General features: G+C 40.7%; 1 protein-coding gene and 1 non-coding gene across 10 annotated transcripts in view; one reads left to right on the top strand and one right to left on the bottom strand.

Moving 5' to 3' along the window:
• Positions 1 to 17,860, bottom strand: part of LOC138837441 (protocadherin gamma-C4) — a 219,059-nt gene that overhangs the window by 145,057 nt on the left and 56,142 nt on the right. The window contains exon 1 of one of the 9 annotated variants that reach the window (XM_070036244.1): positions 14,112 to 17,350. The exons of 7 other annotated variants lie outside the window; for them this stretch is intronic. In XM_070036244.1, coding sequence (XP_069892345.1) covers positions 14,112 to 16,532 — 2,421 coding nt within the window. In that variant the 5' untranslated portion in view covers positions 16,533 to 17,350. Of the gene's footprint in view, positions 1 to 3,004; positions 5,719 to 14,111; positions 17,351 to 17,860 lie in introns of those variants that run through there. One more of the 9 variants, XM_070036248.1, reaches the window with a different exon arrangement.
• On the top strand, positions 10,698 to 10,801 carry LOC138837533 (U6 spliceosomal RNA). Its single transcript, XR_011375337.1, has one exon. It is a non-coding gene; the product is annotated as a U6 spliceosomal RNA (small nuclear RNA).

Raw genomic sequence — 17,860 nt, 5'->3', positions numbered from 1 at the left:
CCCTTCTCCTCCTCACTTCTCTTCCTCCTTTTTTTTTTTTTTTTTGAGTCAGGGGCTGGCTATGCAACTGAAGTTGTCCTTAAACAACCCTTCTGCCTATACCTCCTGAGTGTTGGGGTTATAGGAATGAATCACAATGCCCAGTCTTTTATATTTCCTTTTCTTCCTCCCTCCTCTTTTTTTTGGGTGGGGGTCCAGTCATGGGCCCTGAACTCTGGGCCTGGGCGCTATCCCTCAGCTCTTCAGCTCAAGGCAAGCGCTCTACCACTTGAGCCACAGCGCCACTTGCGGCTTTTTTTCAGTTTGCTTATGCGGTGCTGAGGAATCAAACCCAGGGCCTCATGCATGCAAGGCAAGTGCTCTACCACTGAGCCACCTTCCCAGCCCCTTCTTTCCTCCTTTTTAAAATCTCCCTTCTTTCCCTTTCTTCCTTCCTTCCTTCCTTCTTTCCTTCCTTCCTTCCTTCCCTCCTTCACTTCCTTCCTTCTTTCTTTTCCTTCTTTCTTTCCTTTCTTCACTCCTTTTCACCATTCTTCTTTCCCTTCCTTTCTTCTCTTTTTAGATATGTCTCATTGTGTAGCTCAGCTGGCCTTGAATTTGTGATCCTCCTGCTTCAATTTCTTGAGTGCTAGTATTACAGATGTGTGCCATCACACTCCACTAATCATCACCAATTTACTTTTGAAAAATGTCAACAATCAAATATTCTATCTCTTCAGCAGTCCATTTTTGTTAGAACAAACTTGACAATGAAAAACTGATGTTTTGTGCTCAACAGCATGATTGTATTTGCATATTTTGGCAATTATGAACTAATTATAATCTCCCTTTCTTTTAAATATTTGGATATAGAATTCTAATATGATAGAAGCCCTACTTTATCTGGATTAAAAATGCTATATTATTTACATTTTTATTCTTAGTTATTTTTAGTTTTTGTCAGTCATGGGGTTTGAATTCAGGGCCTACGCACTGTCCCTGAGCTTCTTTGGCTCAAGGCTAGCACTCTACCACTTGATCCACTGTGCCACTTCTGGCCTTTTCTGTTTGTGATGTACTGAGGAAATGAACTCAGGGCCTCATACATGCTAGGCAGGCATTCTACCACTAAGCCACATTCCCAACCCCCCCTGATCTCTTTTGCTTGAGCCATAGTGCCACTTCTGGTTTTCTTGTGGTTAATTGAAGATAGAATCTCATGAACATTTCCTGCCCAGGCAGGCTTTGAACAGTGATTATCAGGTCTTAACCTCCTGAGTAGCTAAGATTACAGGTATGAACCACCAGCACCCATTTTTAGTTGAGTTCTATTAATATTCCTTCCTCCACCCACCAGTCAGACCTACACTTTTAGAAGTATTTCCTATGAGTTGCTACTACTGAACAAATTTAATATTCATACTCATTATCAAATACTATCAAACATATAATATATGAAGGAGACTACCAAGCACTTACATTTATTTAACAATGTTAGATTAATGGCAATGCCAATTAATATTTGTTATACTGCTTTATATTTTGAAAAATATTTCATAAAAAGGTATCACTTTTCCAGAATTGTGTAATATGGATGAGGCAAGTCCATCTAATTTTATTTTAAATAAACCATAGAGATTTTGACTGTCTAAAATGAATAAACTTAGTTCTGGGAATTGTCTTCAAGTCATTAAAGACCAAAGTCCAGGTATATCCTGTTATAGACTTCAGAAATTATTTTAAGACTCTAATTTCTAACAATTAAAGTTCCAATAAATAAAGAGGGGAAATGTCTCACATATGAGGAATCTCCATTATTTTAGAAAACATTTATAATTATCACATATTGCTGAGAATAAAATAATATCTCTTACTTAGCAGATGTTGCAATTCAGTATTTTTTCAAATTAGGCAAAAAGATGGTGGAGTGGCTTAAAGTGCTAGATTACTTGCCTAAAAAGTATGAGGCCTTGAGTTCAAACCCCAGTACCAAAAATAGCAAGCTTTCAAATTAGAAAAAGAAAGGATTTCACAAATGACACAATGTAGGAAAAATTATCCTAAGAAATGAGATATATGAAGTCAAGGGCACAGAACATTTCCCAGACAGAGAAGCTTAAAAAAATCTGGAGCTTACATTATTAGGATTTTTATTAAAAATCAAGATAATTAAGATTCACAAGAGATCTACTGTTATAAAGGAAAAGAATCAGGATTATATTGCATTAGCTCTTCACTGCTGTGACAAAGTACCTGAGACAAATAAATTTAAAAGAGAAAGGGTTTCTGGTTTTAGAGGTCTTAGAGTTTACCATGGGGTGGACTCATTCTATTGCTTTTAGGTTTTGATGAAGCAGAATTCCAGGGCCCAGAGGTAGAGCAAAGCTGCTCACCTCATGATGGCAGGGATGCAGAGAGAGAGAGAGAGAGAGAGAGAGAGAGAGAGAGAGAGAGAGAGCGCAACGGCACAACTTTCAAGAGTATGTATCTAGTAACTAATTTTCTCCAATTAGGCACTACTTCTCACAGTCTTCATCATCTCCCAACATCCATTCAATTACACTCCACAAATGTATTACTCCATTGATAAGATCAATTTCCAAAAGCCCTGCCTCCAAACACTGTTTGCACCAGGGTCCAAGCCTACATGAGTCTTTGGTGGAACCATAACACACATGATTCCCTCTCTAAGAGGCTGAGAAAACTTAACAGTGATCAAACAGCATTTTAAAATTTCCTTTTCAGCCGGGTGCTGGTGGCTCACGCCTGTAATCCTAGCTACTCAGGAGGCTGAGATCTGAGGATCGCGGTTCAAAGCCAGCCCGGGCAAGAAAGACCGTGAGACTCCTATCTCCAATAAACCACCAGAAAACCGGAAGTGGCGCTGTAGCTCAAGTGGTAGAGCGCTCACTTTGAGCTGAAGAGCTGAGGGACAACGCCCAGGCCCAGAGTTCAAGCCTCACGACCGACAAAAAAAAAAAAAAAAAATTCCTTTTCTAAAACACAATAAAAGAAATGACCTCACCTGAACAGAAGAGTTTTCCTCTTTACAAAAACTTGAATCTTCCTGTATCAATAGAGGCTCGTTCTTCTCACAGCCCTCCTGGCTGATGAGCGTGTGGGCATAGTTGGGCTGGGGGAAGATGATGTGGCTCTTCCTAGAGTCTGCAGTGAGGGAGACTTCATGGGAGTAGCTCTGTAGGAAAGCCTGAACCCCCTCTACACCCACGAAGTGAGAAGTGGGTGCACTTGAAAATCCTTCACTCGGAACTTTGAGCAAACTAGACTTGTACCAGTGCCGCAGTCTGAACACCAGCAGTACCATAACAAAGGCGAGGAAAATACAAGAAACAGCAGCTACTGCCACCACGAGATAGAGTGTAAGATCTGAAGCATCAGAATTGTTTGGGGGCTCAAGGTTCCCCAAGTCAGCCAGAATGTCGGGGATGCTGTCAGCTACAGCCACAGTGAGTGTGACAGTGGCTGAGAGAGGGGGCTGGCCATGGTCCTGCACAGACACCACCAGGCTCTGCTTGAGCGCATCTCTGTCCACAAGGGCCCTTGCTGTGCGCACCTCACCTGTGTGCAGCCCCACCATGAAGAGTCCTGGCTCGCTGGCCTTGAGCAGGCGGTAGGACAGCCAGGCATTCTGTCCTGAGTCCTTGTCTACTGCCACCACCTTGGTCACCAGATAACCAGGCTCTGCAGAGCGGGGAGCCAGCTCCACACCAGTAGAACCATCATTTGGGGGAGCAGGGTACAAGATCTCAGGTACATTGTCATTCTGGTCCAGAATGAACAGGTTTAGTGACACATTGCTGCTGAGTGGGGGGTTACCTCTGTCACTGGCAGTCACCAGTAAGTGCAAGTCTCGAAACTCTTCATAGTCAAAGGAGCACAATGCATACAGAACACCAGTGTTGGGGTTGATGGAAAGGTAGGAAGACAAAGGTGTACCCTGGGGGGTTTCTTTGGCTAGGGAGTAGATGACTTGTGCATTTTCTTCACTGTCAGGGTCAAGTGCCTTCAAGGAGAAGATGGAGGTTCCTCTAGGATTGTTCTCAGGGACATAGACAGAGTAGGATGAGTGGGAGAAAATGGGTGGGTTGTCATTAGTGTCCGCCACGCTTAAGTAGATGAGCTTTTCTGTAGACAGAGGTGGTGTTCCTTTGTCTGTGGCTGTTACTGTGATGTTATACAGAGGCACCTGTTCCCGGTCTAGAATTGAATTTGTCACTAATTGATAATAATTGTCTACTGATCTTTCCAATTCAAATGGAAGATTTCTGGAGATGGAGCATGTTACCTGACCATTCTGTCCAGAGTCTCGATCATAAACTTGAAAAAGAGCAACCACTGTTCCAGGAGGTGCATTTTCAGCAATGGTTCTGCTTCCAGATGTGATGACCACTTCTGGTTCATTATCATTCACATCCAAGATGGTTATTAATACTTTTGCTCTGTCTTGAAGACCTGGCTGATCTCGGGCTTCAACATCCAACTCATACAAACTGCATTCCTCATAGTCTAGAGGTGCAGAAACGGAAATTTCTCCAGTCAAAGCATTCAAGTGGAAAATCTGTGAGATCTTTCCAAAGGAATATGTTACTTCTGCATGAATGCCTTCATCCTGGTCAGTGGCATTCACTGACACCACCAGTGTACCTACAGGCAGATTTTCAGGAACATTCACGCGATAGATAGACTGAGTAAACACTGGAGCATTGTCATTTGCATCTAAGACAGTTACTAGAATTTGTGCCATGCTTGAGAGGACAGGATCACCATCATCCATGGCAGTAAGGACCAGGTGGTAAGTGGCTTCAACCTCCCGGTCCAGGGCATGTTCAAGGACCAGCTCTGGGTGCTTGGTTCCCTGGGCTTGGCTTTGTACATCCACTGAGAAATGACTATTGCTGCTGAGCTTGAAGCTCTGAAGAGAGTTCATTCCAACATCAGGGTCATAGACCTCCATTAGCAGAAAACGAGAAGATGGAGCTGAGTTTTCGAGGATTTTTACTTCCAATTCTTCCCTTAAGAATCTGGGTGCATTGTCATTAACATCTAATATTTCCACTTCCACAGGAAAAAGCTTCAATTTATCCTCCATAAGGATGTTAAAACTCACGAGACACCGCGGGCTCTGGGCGCAGAGCTCCTCCCGGTCGATCCTGCCCGCGGTGACCAAGCTGCCGCTCCGCGGATTCAGAGAGAAAAGCTGCGTCCTACCTCTGGAGACGACGCGGACTCTGTGCTCCGCCAGCTCCTTGGATTGTATTCCCAAGTCCTTGGTGATGTTCCCCACGAAGGAACCTTTCTCTAATTCCTCGGGAATAGAGTAGCGGATCTGTCCAGCTGCGATCTCCCACAACCACCCCAGGAGAATGAAAAGCCAGAGTAGCTCACCGCAGTCCCGGCGCCACTGCAGAGCTGCCATGACTGGATTGTGACAGCCTTCCAGGGATTAGTGGCAGGAAGGGCAGGATCTCATCAATTCGTGCGTTTCAGAATTAGAAGTCAAGGTCCTTGTGGAATCAGAGGCCAGATGCGATCCAGGTCAGGTCACAATTTCTGGGCAGCTTTGGTGTCTGATCTGCTTTATGGCTAGACGATTTTCTTCTCCAGTTCCGATTTATTTTTATTTCCTTGCCCGGGTTAGTGAACAGCGACACTCAGAGTCCTAACTTAATACTGCACCACTTTGTAAAGCGACCACACATTTTATTTCTATTATATCTGCGAAGATGAGATTCATATTTTCTCCCCAATAAAGTGAAACATTTAGGGATAAAAAGTAATTAAGAATAATTTTAAGTGTTCTCTTAAAATTTAACTTATTTTTGTGAAAATCAGGATCTTAGGTAATGGAAAAATTACCGTTTTCTTTCGAATTACTGCACTTCATCAGCATTACACACATTCAGTTTTCAATAAAGACATAAATAATCACAAACACATACTGAATCAATCTACTACAATGCCAGTTACCATGAGTTATGATTTTTAGAACCATTATGTGTTTTTACTAACATATTACTAGTTGCTCTGAGATTTTTTTTTCTGTTTATACTTTAAAAATTCAGAGTGAGAATATATAGGCTATATAAAATATATTTACTATTTTATAAGATTAGCTACTTTGAAAGCTTAATAAAAATAGTTGTCCCTGACTATAAGACACTACTGTGTTAATAAGGATATTGTTTTAGGATTAGCAAGAATTTAAGAATATCACAAAGAGAACTACAACACAGATAAGCCTGCAAATAATTTTGGATCCTCCTACTATGCACAGAAAAAAAAGAAATAAAACTGAAGTTAGAGCATTTTAACCTTTGTGCCTTTTATTTCTAAATTAATAAATTGAAGCTTAATTAAATTTATGGAGAAAAGATTTAAAGAAGTTGTTTTTGCACATTGAAATAGAAGTCATGTTTGGAATGTTATTGGCTCTTTCAAACCAAGAAATTTCATCACATAAAAAATCTTGTGGTGGAATGTTTTGGAGATTTATATTGAGAACTGTGTGTGTGTGTGTGTGTTGGTCTGGGGCTTGATCTCAGGGCCTGGGTACTGTCCCCTGAGCCTTTGTGTTCAAGGCTCATGCTCTACCACTTGAGCCACAACTCAACTTCTGGCTTTTTGGTGTTTAACTGTAGACACAAGTCTAATGGACGTTCCTACCCAAGCTGGCTTTGGATTGTGATCCTCAGATCTCAGCCTCTGGAGTAGTTAGGATTACAGGCTTGTCTATATTTATAACTTTAAACTGGATATATTTGGGAAATGTGAAGGAGCACATACCTTATAAGAATAAGGCAGTCTCTGTAGTTGGGGAGAACCCTGAACACCTATCTATAGACTCCCAGAGGAAACAGAAGTAGCTTCCAAAAGTCAGGTTAGAGGATTCTCAAGGGCACAAAGAAATAGCCAGAACCATTGCAAAGAGGAAGATCACACCTATCAGGACCAAGGATTAACCTTGGGTATCAGAGAACGCTGTTGTTGCTGTGTGAATCTCACCAGTGCACAGTCCTGAACAGAAAAGTTCAGGATTGCTGACATGCAGGCGTGAGGTAGGATGCAGTTAAGTGTTCACTACCACCACTTTGGTGATCAGGTAGCTGGGCTCTGTGATGCACAGCACCTACAGTATCTAAGACCTCAGACTCCTTTGGACCCCAAGCACTAGATGGCGCATTGTCATTACAGTCACCCACTAGCATTACATTCAAATAGCACATGCAGGAGCAAAGTTGTTAGAAGGCTTGTTTTACAACGCCCCTCTCCACCCACTGACCGTGCATGTTTGGTTTGGTTCCAGGTTGTTGGCCATGATGGAGTAGAGAACTTGGTCATCGGGTCCCAAGTCAGAAACAGAGGAACACTGATTTGAGTGATGGAGGTTTCAGGATTGTTCCTAGCCATGCAGATCATGTAGGAAGTCTGGTGGGAAATCAGAGCTAGTCTTTGACACTAGTGATATACAAGGTGAAGCCTGTGCTGGAGAAGAGTGATGTATCATCTTGATGAGTGGCTATGTACTCTTGCATCTGTTTTCCATATAGGACTCTGTCTGTTGTCTATATGTGCATTCTATATCTTGAGCTACTTGTGTATGTGTGCGTGTGCATGCACATGTGTATGCATGCTTGGACTGGAGTTTGAACTCAGCATGGTACCTTCTCCCTTGGCTTTTCTAATCACACTACCACTTGATACACCACTCCACTCATGGAATTTTGCTGGTTAATTGGAGATAAGAGTCTTACAGACTTTAATGCCCAGAGTTGGCTTTGAACCAAGATCCTCAGGTTTCAACCTCCTGAGTAGCTTGGGCTACAGGCATCAGTCACCAGTGTCCAGATTTCTTGTGCTATTTTTCAATGGGAAATTTCCTTTTGTTTGACATAATTTCTCCATTAAGTTCAGAATCCATACATTGTTTTTAACAGAGTGAATATCAGTCCCCAGCTCAACATCTTCTTGTTGGGACTCAGAAGACAATGTAATTTCAAGGATAATCTCATTTTCATTTAAATTATGTACATATTTTACCATGTGCAATATGACTTCCGCAGTTCTTTGCTTCTACCACAGTTGTGAAGGTTTTCTTCTTATATCAACTCCAGTCTTCTACAATTGGTGAGATTCCCTCTTAATGTCCAACTTGAACAGTGTTTTCACTATCTTATCAATATTGATGGAGGAATAGGTGATCTCAACATGGTCAGTGGCCATCACTCTTAGCACTGAGGAGCAGACAGGTTTTCTAAAACACTGACCTTGTATGAGTCCTGCGTGAACTCTGGGGGCTTATAATATGCATTTACAACAATTATTGTGATCTGGGTGGTATGAATTCTGGAAGGGTCATCCCTGTTCCCAGCCATGGTGAACAAGTGGTGGATGGTAGGACTTCTTTTCCCTGTCCAGAGGTGGTTTAAGTATCAGCTCTGGGTAGCTACTGCTATCTGGGTTCTCCTTTTGGATCAAAGATACATTTGGATCTGAGCTGAAGTAGTTTGGCCTCAATGAATAGACACCTACAAAGCCACTCTTCTCTGCTCCAATTCCAATTTCCAGTAGTCAAATTCAGCACAAGGCCCAGATCCTTGGCAGAGTTTCCCAGCAGAGAGCTCCAAGCCAACTCTTCAGGATAAACTAACATAGTGAATCTGCTCCCAGGCAGAACAAAGGATTGCAGGAGGTAAAGAAATAACATTGGCCTGGCCAGTCCTCAGCTATGCCAGGCCTGTTCTTCTGAAGTAGTTTCCCATCTCATTCTATTCTGATTCCCAGTAGAATGATCACAGGAATTCTCTGAACAGAAGCAACCACTTGCTTTGCTTTTGGCAGTGAGTTCTCTTCTGGATACCCCCACCTCCGGCAGTTCAAGTCAATGTGCTTGGTGAGTCCGTGGTGAGACATGAACCTGCAGTGTTCAGAGGAGCTGACCTACCTTTCACTCTGCCAAAATGGCCCCAGTGCCTTTGCTCTAGAACTGCAGTAGTGCTGATGGCTCCAAATCAGGAACTGGGTGGAAGAAATTTCGAATTTTCTACCAAGTCTACTATTACTGAATCTCCTCTTTCAATTTTATAGAGATTTAAAAAAACATTTAAAATGTTTAGTTTACATCAAGTCTTGTTATGGTTCTTTGAATTTAAGTACCTTTTGTGTGTGCTGGTGCTTAAACTCATGGCCTAGACACTGTCTGAACTTTTTTTTTTTTTTTTTTTTTTTTTTTGCTGAAGACTAGTGCTCTACTACTTATCCACTTCCAGCTTTTCAGTAGTTAGTTGGAGATGTTAGTCTCACAGATTTTCCTGTCTTGTCTGGCTTCAAATTTTGATCCTCAGTTCTCAGCTTCCTGAGTAGTTAGGATGGCACGAGCCATCAGTGCACAGCTGGAACTTAAACTTTATCCTTTCAATTCAAATCAGGTACTCAGAGAGTAGATAAACTTGCTCATGACTATATTGGCATATTCACGTTTTTAGTTTTCATTTTCATAAAATCTCAGTAGAGTTGAATAACCAATAAATTACTACATAGAAATGCATCCAAATGGAAAAAAGTGCTGGTGGCTGCAGATGTAGTATAAAAATTCTTGAAATAGCAGCTTGATGTTTATTGTCATTTCATTTTTTTCTTATAGCTTATGAAAGTTGTAAATCTTGTGGGTCTTAGTTTTATCCTGTTTCACTTTCTGAAAATATTTTTTAAATTTCTGAATCCAAGATCTCACTATGTAGCTGAGGCTGGTAGCAAGCTCAAGATCCTTCTGCCTCAGCCCCACAAGTGCAGGGGATAGAGGTGTACATGAAAATATTATCTTTACCATCTTCTTTCCTCAAAGAATGAATAGGTAAGCAAGGAGATTGATGGTCCTTCTAAAAAGAAGTTTTTCCTTACTTTCCATGTGTTTATTTCTGATTAAATAAATATGATTGAAAAATATTTCATATGTATTCTTCAATATTATCTTATTTAATCTTTAATTGTACAGTTTCTTCCCAAGTAGCTTAACAAATGATGAGTTACATGGATTTGTGTGATGAAGTATGAGTTCTCATAATTATATATTTCAAGTCAAGGAATTTATGCTTGCTTTTTCTTGGTCCTAGGTTACTATCTGATAATCTAAACCCTTTTCTTGAAGTACTACTGGGGCTCAAACTCAGGGCTTCCTGTTTGCCAAGCAGATATTCTATCACTAGAGCCACACCTTCTGTCCCATCTAAAAACATTTTAATTCTGTTTTAACTAATCATGCTAATTTCCATGTTTCTGACAGGCATTTTGCAGTTTATTTAAGTTCCACTTAAATCCAGAGCTTGGGTGCTGTCCTTTTCACTGAAGGGTGGTGCTCTATTACTCGAGCTAATGCATCACTTCTGGTTTTTTGCTTGTTATAGGTAAGAGTCTTATGAACTTTCTTGCCAGGCTGGCTTGGAACCCCAATCCTCAGATCTTAGAAACACTGGTGCCTGGCTTGTTTTACATTTTTAACACATTTCCAAATTGGAAAATCTTCCTAAAGTCAGTATCTTCAATGTCTGCAATATGTTGTTATTCAAAAACATGGCAGGTGTGCAGCAATATGATCTTGCCTTAGATTGGAAAAGCAATGAGGCATATAAAACCATTCATTGTGTTCAAGATTCTAGATAGCCATTCATTACCATCTTTATTTTATACAAATATAAAAAATGGTGCTTACTTCAACAGCACAGACACTAAAACTGGAATGATACAGAGAAGACTAGCACATCCTCTGTGCAGTATGACATGAAAATTCATGGTGTTCCAAATTTATGGGGTTTTTTGAGTGGACTAAAGGGTGGGTACAGAAATGGAGGGAGGAAAAATGAATAAATGCAATCATGCTATTCAGTATACACTATGTGGAAAATGACCCATGTAACTTGTGGGCAGGAAATGGAGGTGGAAATTAGGGGAAAGGAAAGAAAGGGGTGACATTGTCTGAAAAGAGAAGTGTACTCATTATCTGACTTATGAAATGATAAGCCATCTGTACAATACCTTAGTAATAACAATAAAATTACTTAAAAAGTCAAATCTAGACTGCTCCAATATATAAGAAAAGTATCTCTCCATCATTGTATGAATGCATTAATTTCTATAGAAAAATTATCTTTTAAGAAACATACAAAAGTGAAGATTCAAATATTTAAGGGTGGATGGAATATTATATATATATATATATATATATATATATATATATATTAGTGTGTGGAACAAATTATCAGTAGTTTATAGATACTTTCCCATTTCACAAAAAGTTATCTTTGGATACATACCCAAATCTATAACTTTTAAAAATAAATAATGGCAAAGTTGATCACCATGTGGGAGTGAATGATGTTAATATCTATCATACACATTCTTTTTTTCTCTTTGGATGCATAATTCAGTGAGTACACACATTGCATATTGAGGTCAGAGTCATCCATATATACATATAATTGGATGTTCTTTAAATAAATGTTCAAAAATTAAAATTTTCCTAAGTTTTAAAATGTATCAATAAGCCTTTCACATGACCAAGTAACATAGTCTACAATACTACTACTAATATCCCATTGCCATTTCCCCTTTTTTTAGATGAGGTTTAAAGAATTAAAAGGATGATATAAAAAAAAGAATTAAAAGTACAAATTTAGACAGATTGAAAATTGTTTAGTAAGGATCATGTTATAATTATCTTCACTAAATCAGAAATTTGAGACTCAGTTTTTGAGGCCAATATTTCATTAAGAAAAATCTGTTAAAGACTTGGAAAAATTATATTAAGTGAAGTAAGCCAGGCCCAAAGAAACATAGGTCCCATGGTTTCCCTTATTTGCAATAACTAGTATATGTCTGAGACAAGCAGAAAAGGTCAGTTGATGTTAGGTAAAATAAACCCTAAGATAAGTATTCAAATGGTTTCTCTTTCTTGTGATTGTTTCTAACATATTTATAAGATAATTTCTTTGTTGCTTTGTATGTCCTTCCGCCACAGTATAACCCCTGTTTTCACTGTATTTAATGTTGGTATAATTTGTGGAGGGGAAGGGAAAAAACAAATCGTTTAAATAGGGATACTGGTGGACCCATTGCAACAATGAGCTGTACAAGTTGTTATGTCGAAAAACAAACTTTACAACTTTAGCCGAGGGAGGGAGGGGAGGAGGTGGGGAGATGGGAAGGATGGGAAGCAGAAACAAAGGAGGAGGCAACAATGCTTGACAAGAAATGTACTCAATACCTTGCCCATGTAATTGTAACCCCTTTATATTTTCACAAAATACCCCTCGGTATTTTCACAATAAAAAAAAGAAAAAAAAATCAAAATCTGTCAGGCTGGGAATGTGGCTTAGTGGTAGAGTGCTTGCTTAGCATGCATGAAGCCCTGAGTTCAATTCCTCAGAACCACATAAATAGAAAAGGCTGGAAGTGGCTGTGGCTCAAGTGTTAGAGTGCTAGCCTTGAGCAAAAGAAGCTCAGAGCCAGTGTCCAGGCCCTGAGTTCAAGCCCTAGGACTGACAAAAAAAAATCTGTTAATTTGAGATAAGCACACCTCACAGAAAAAACCCCCAAAACTTTAAAATTCCAAGCCATTCCTTTTTTTCTTTTCTTTTCTTTTTTGTTGATTGTGGAGCTTAAACTCAGGGCTTGAGCACTGTCCCTGAGCTTTTTCACCTGAGTCAATGCTCTACCACTTAGAACCACACCACCACTTCTGGTTTTCCAGTGGTTAATTGGAGAGAGACAAAAGTCTCATGGACCTTCCTGCCCAGGCTGGCATTGAACCACAATCCTCAGATCTCAGCTTCCTGAGTAGCTAAGATTACAGATGGGAGCCATCAGCACCCGCCCAAGCTATTCTTAGATTGCATATTTTTAAAAAATATAAGCCTTAGACTCTTGCAACAATGCAGAATGGTACCTATACATGTAGAAGTGCAAACATTTGGGAGAAATTCATTCCGATTAGTGAAGGGCTACCTGTAACTAGTGGTTGCCAAGTGTATAATATATTTGTATTTGTTGAATGCACCACTATCTAATTCTTTGGAAACTTTAACTTATATCACAGAATAAAATAAAATTCAAGGTTTCCTTCTTGCCAACATCTTTCAAAATACTCAATTCTATACGTTAACCTAAACTTTTGGAGTCCCACCCCCTGTGGTACTGGCCTTTAAACTCTGGGCCCCATGCTTGCCAGGCAAAGGCTCTACAACTTGAACTACATTTCTAGCCTACAAACGATTCTGATTTCAGAATGCTACAGACATTGTCCCAATTACAAATTCAATTTATATTTCTGTATGTGTGTGCGTGCATTGTGTGCACCTGTATTGGAGCTTGAACACAGGGCTTCATACTCTCACTAAACTTTTTCACTGAAGGCTGGTACTCTAAAACTTGAACTCCACCTCCAATCTGGCTTTTTGCTTGTTTATTGGAGATAAGAGTCTCTCACATTAGAATGCCTGAAGTGGCTTTGAACTGGGATCCTCAAGTCTTAGCCTTTTGAGTAGTTGGATTTCAGGCATGAGCCATCAGTGCCTGGCTTCAATCTACAGTTCTAACATAATATTTGTACAAACATTTTCTGTATTATTCTACTGATTTATGTATATACTGTGGATCATTTTCTCATAGTAATTTCAAGCATATAAAAATATAAATCTGATATGTCATTTCCAAACATGTTCACTAATGGCAACTTGGCAAATATCCAAAAGAGAACAATATATTTAACAATGAACTAATAGAACAACTCTTCTGTTAATACAACAGCTGTTAAAAACTAACAAAATATTTGAGTAAGGTGATTATACCTGGCACTTTCCTTAAAGGTATTTATTCCACTTAAGCCTACTATTAACAGCTAGATTTTCTAAAATATCCACAGATTAAGGGAAAAAATTAAGCACCAAATATAATTCGAAAATAAATGGAGAGCATCAATTATCAAAATCAAGTTAATTTCCAATAGAGAAAATAACAAATTTACTCTATAAAATTACCCAATTTTGACTTTGGTAGGAAAGCAATTGAGGAAACAAATGAATAAAATGCTTGAACTATTCTTATCAAAAGAGAAAACTGACCTGAACATCTCCAGGGTCTTCTTTGTTTGCATCCATCTTATCAGCTATGAGAAGAGGCTCACTTTTCTCACAGCTCTCCTCATTAATAAGCCTGTCAGCATAGTTGGGCTGGGGAAAGATCAGGTGGCTCTTTCTAGAGTCAGTGGTGAGGGAGACTTCATGGGAGTAGGCCTGCAGGAAAGCCTGGACCCCATCCATACCCACCAAGTGGGAATTTGGCATGCTAGCCAACCTGTCTCTTGAAGATTGAAGCAGGCGTGACATATGCCAGTGCCTCAGCCTGAGAGCCAGTAGCACAATAACAAAGGCCAAGAAAACACAGGAGACAGTGGCCACTGCCACCACTAGATAGAGAGTGATGTCTGAATCCTGAGGGTCACTGGAGGTGTTGATGCTGCCCAAGTCAGCCAGGACATCAGGGATACTGTCTGCCACAGCCACAGTGAGTGTAACAGAGGCTGAGAGTGGGGGCTGGCCATGATCCTGGACAACCACCACGAGGCTCTGCTTAACCACATCTCTGTCCAGCAGGGCCCTTGCTGTGCGCACCTCACCTGTGTGTAGACCCACTGTGAAAAGCCCTGGCTCACTGGCCTTGAGCAGGCGGTAGGACAGCCAGGCATTCTGTCCTGAGTCTCTGTCCACTGCTACCACCTTGGTCACCAGGTATCCTGGCTCTGCAGAGCGAGGTACCAGCTCTACACCAGTGGAACCATCAGTAGGAAGGGCTGGGTACAGAATCTCCGGAATGTTATCATTCTGGTCAGTAACAAATAAGCTCACTGACACATTGGTGCTGAGTGGAGGGCTCCCACTGTCCCTGGCTGTCACCAGTAACTTCAACTCTCTTATCTGCTCATAATCGAAGGACTGCAGTGCGTACAGGACACCAGTGTCCGAGTTAATGGAGATGTAGGATGACACAGGAACTTCCTGAAATGTGTATTCAGCCAGGGAGTAAGTGACTTGGGCAAAGTCACCACTGTCTTGGTCATAAGCAGTCACAGAGAAGATGGAGACACCTCTGAGGTTGTTTTCTGGGATGGAGATAGAGTAGGAGTCATGAGAGAAAGAAGGTGGATTGTCATTGATGTCTGCTACTTTCAGGGAGATGTGGTTTTCTGTAGATAAGGGTGGTGCCCCACCATCAATAACAGTTACTGTGATGTTATACTCTGAAGTCTCTTCTCTGTCCAACGATCTTGTTGTTACTAGATGATAATAATTATCAACTGACTTTTCCAATTTAAAAGGCAAGTTCCCAGGAATAGAACACGAAACCTCCCCATTCTTTCCAGAATCACCATCATGCACGCTAAAGAGAGCAATTATGGTTCCAGGTAGACAGTCCTCAGATACTGAACTGGTGAGAGAGGTGAGTATCACTTCTGGGGCATTGTCATTCACATCCTGTACTGTGACCAGTACCTTAGCGCTGGCGAGAAGAGCCCCTCCATCCTGAGCCACCACTTCCATGAGGTAGAATCCCGTTTCCTCATAGTCCAGTGAATGCACAGTTGAGATTTCCCCCAGGTAGGAATCAAGTTGGAAGGTCTCTGCAATTTTGTCTTCTTCATTGCGAAATGAGTAGGTCACTTTCCCATTTATCCCCTCATCGGCATCGGTGGCGGTGAGCGTGAGTAGTTGAGTGCCCACAGGTATGTTCTCAGGAACACTCACTCTATATTCGCTTCGGCTGAATCGGGGTGCATTGTCGTTGGCATCGAGAACGGTCACGTGGATAAGTGTGGTGCTGGAATGGACTGGGTCTCCGCCATCTAGTGCTGTGAGGAGGAGGTTGTGAGTAGCCTCTTTCTCACGGTCCAGGGGCCGTTCCAACACCAGCTCCGGGTACTTTTGCCCATCAGGTCCACTCTTCACATCCAGAGAGAAGTGCAGATTGGAGCTGAGCTGGTAACTCTGGAGGGAGTTCACCCCCACATCCGCATCCCGCGCAAAGGGAAGCACTAGCCGCGTACCTGCAGCTGCATTTTCATTGACTTTGACTTTTAACTCCTCATCCCTGAATCGCGGGAAGTTATCATTAATATCAATGATTTCCACTTCTACTCCGTAAATTTTCATTTTATTCTCAATCAAGACATTAAAGCTCACCAGACACGGCGCGCTCTGGGCGCAGAGCTCCTCCCGGTCGATCCTGTCCGCGGTGACCAGGCTGCCGCTCCGCGGGTTGAGAGAGAAAAGCTGCGTCCTACCTCTGGAGACGATGCGGACTCCGCGCTGCGCCAGCTCCCGGGGCTCCAGTCCCAGGTCCTTGGAGATGTTGCCCACGAAGGAGCCTTTGTCCAGCTCCTCCCGCACGGAGTAGCGGATCTGCGCTGCTGTTTCACACAGCGTCCCCAGAAGCATGAAGAACCAAAGCAGGTCTCCGCGGCCCCGGCTCTTTAGAGGATCGGCCATTGCCTTCTTTTGCTACAATTCTCTCAGTCCTGGTTCAGTCTGCGGTTCCCTTAGTTCTCTAGAGCCAAGAGGAGTTTATTCTCTGGCCGAGATGGGATAGGTGGATTTTTTTTTTTTTTTTTACAATGCGCTTATGTGGTCTGTATTTAGTATGAAAGCAGCAGATCTGCTGCTTCTACGACAGTTTTTTTTCCCAATTTGGTCGACAGCGACGCCCAGAGTCCTAACCAGTTACTACACCAATTCTATTTTTATTTCCTATCAGTTTAGTTATATTTTTATTTCCAATAATTTTGCTATATCCTTAATATATTATTGTGCAGAACCATTTATATTTCATTAAGCTTTAATTTGGAAGTACTGAAAGACTTCCACAACCATGAGATATAAATATAATTATTAATTATATATAAATATAATTATTAGATTTTTTCCCCACTTAGAAAAGTTCTGTTTTATACACCATTGAGCCTATGTCCTTTACTTACCTCAATATACATGGAGCTTGCTTAATCAGGACATTGAAATCCTTACTTTTTTGGATTCAGTACTTTGTATTTTTCATTTGGTATATATTTATGAAATTGTGCCCAATATGTATGAGCGCTAAGGAAAAAAAGTCAATCTCTCAACTCTATTAAAAAAAGTCAACTCTTACAAGCTGGATGTGGGTAGCTCATACGTAGTTACTTAAGAGACTGAGATCTAAAGGTTCAAACTTCAAAACTAATGCTGAAGAAAAGTCCAAGAGACTCAGTATCCAATTAACCAGCAAAAGCCAGGCTAGCAACTATGGCTTAAGGAGTAGAGTATCATCCTTAAATTTAAACCTAAGTATCAAAATACGCACTGGAAATGTGGCTCAAGTCATAGAGCAAGGCCCTGATGCACATCCTAGTACAGCAAAAATGACCTATTTATTTATACAAATTGCATTAGCTGTCATAGGCAGAAAAATGCCTTTGTTACTTGTGAAGTCCTTGAGAAACTTTCTGGATTTTAAGAATACAGATGTGGTATCTCAAATTTAGAGTCTGAGTTCATTTAACAGTGTGTTATTTATATTTTCTTAGTAGTATATTAAAACACTTGCAGTTACACATTTTACAAAACCAAGCTCATTTTATAATGACAAGCCACAGCAGTAGCCTGTTTGTTTTGCTATTATCACCATTATAGAATAACAAAGAAAGAATAGTGAATGGAAAAGTGCATTTCAGAAACTCTCTCTTATGGAAAGGCATTTTACCTAATAACTCCTTGGTAGGAAAAGTTTTAAATAAAGATATTTTATATCTATGACTTAAAATTTTTAAATAATAGAACTT

Source organism: Dipodomys merriami, unplaced genomic scaffold (assembly GCF_024711535.1).
Source record: "Dipodomys merriami isolate MVZ:Mamm:240054 unplaced genomic scaffold, mDipMer1.0.p SCAF_27, whole genome shotgun sequence".
Classification (NCBI taxonomy): Eukaryota; Metazoa; Chordata; class Mammalia; order Rodentia; family Heteromyidae; genus Dipodomys; species Dipodomys merriami.
This window is presented reverse-complemented; position numbering and strand designations above follow the sequence as displayed.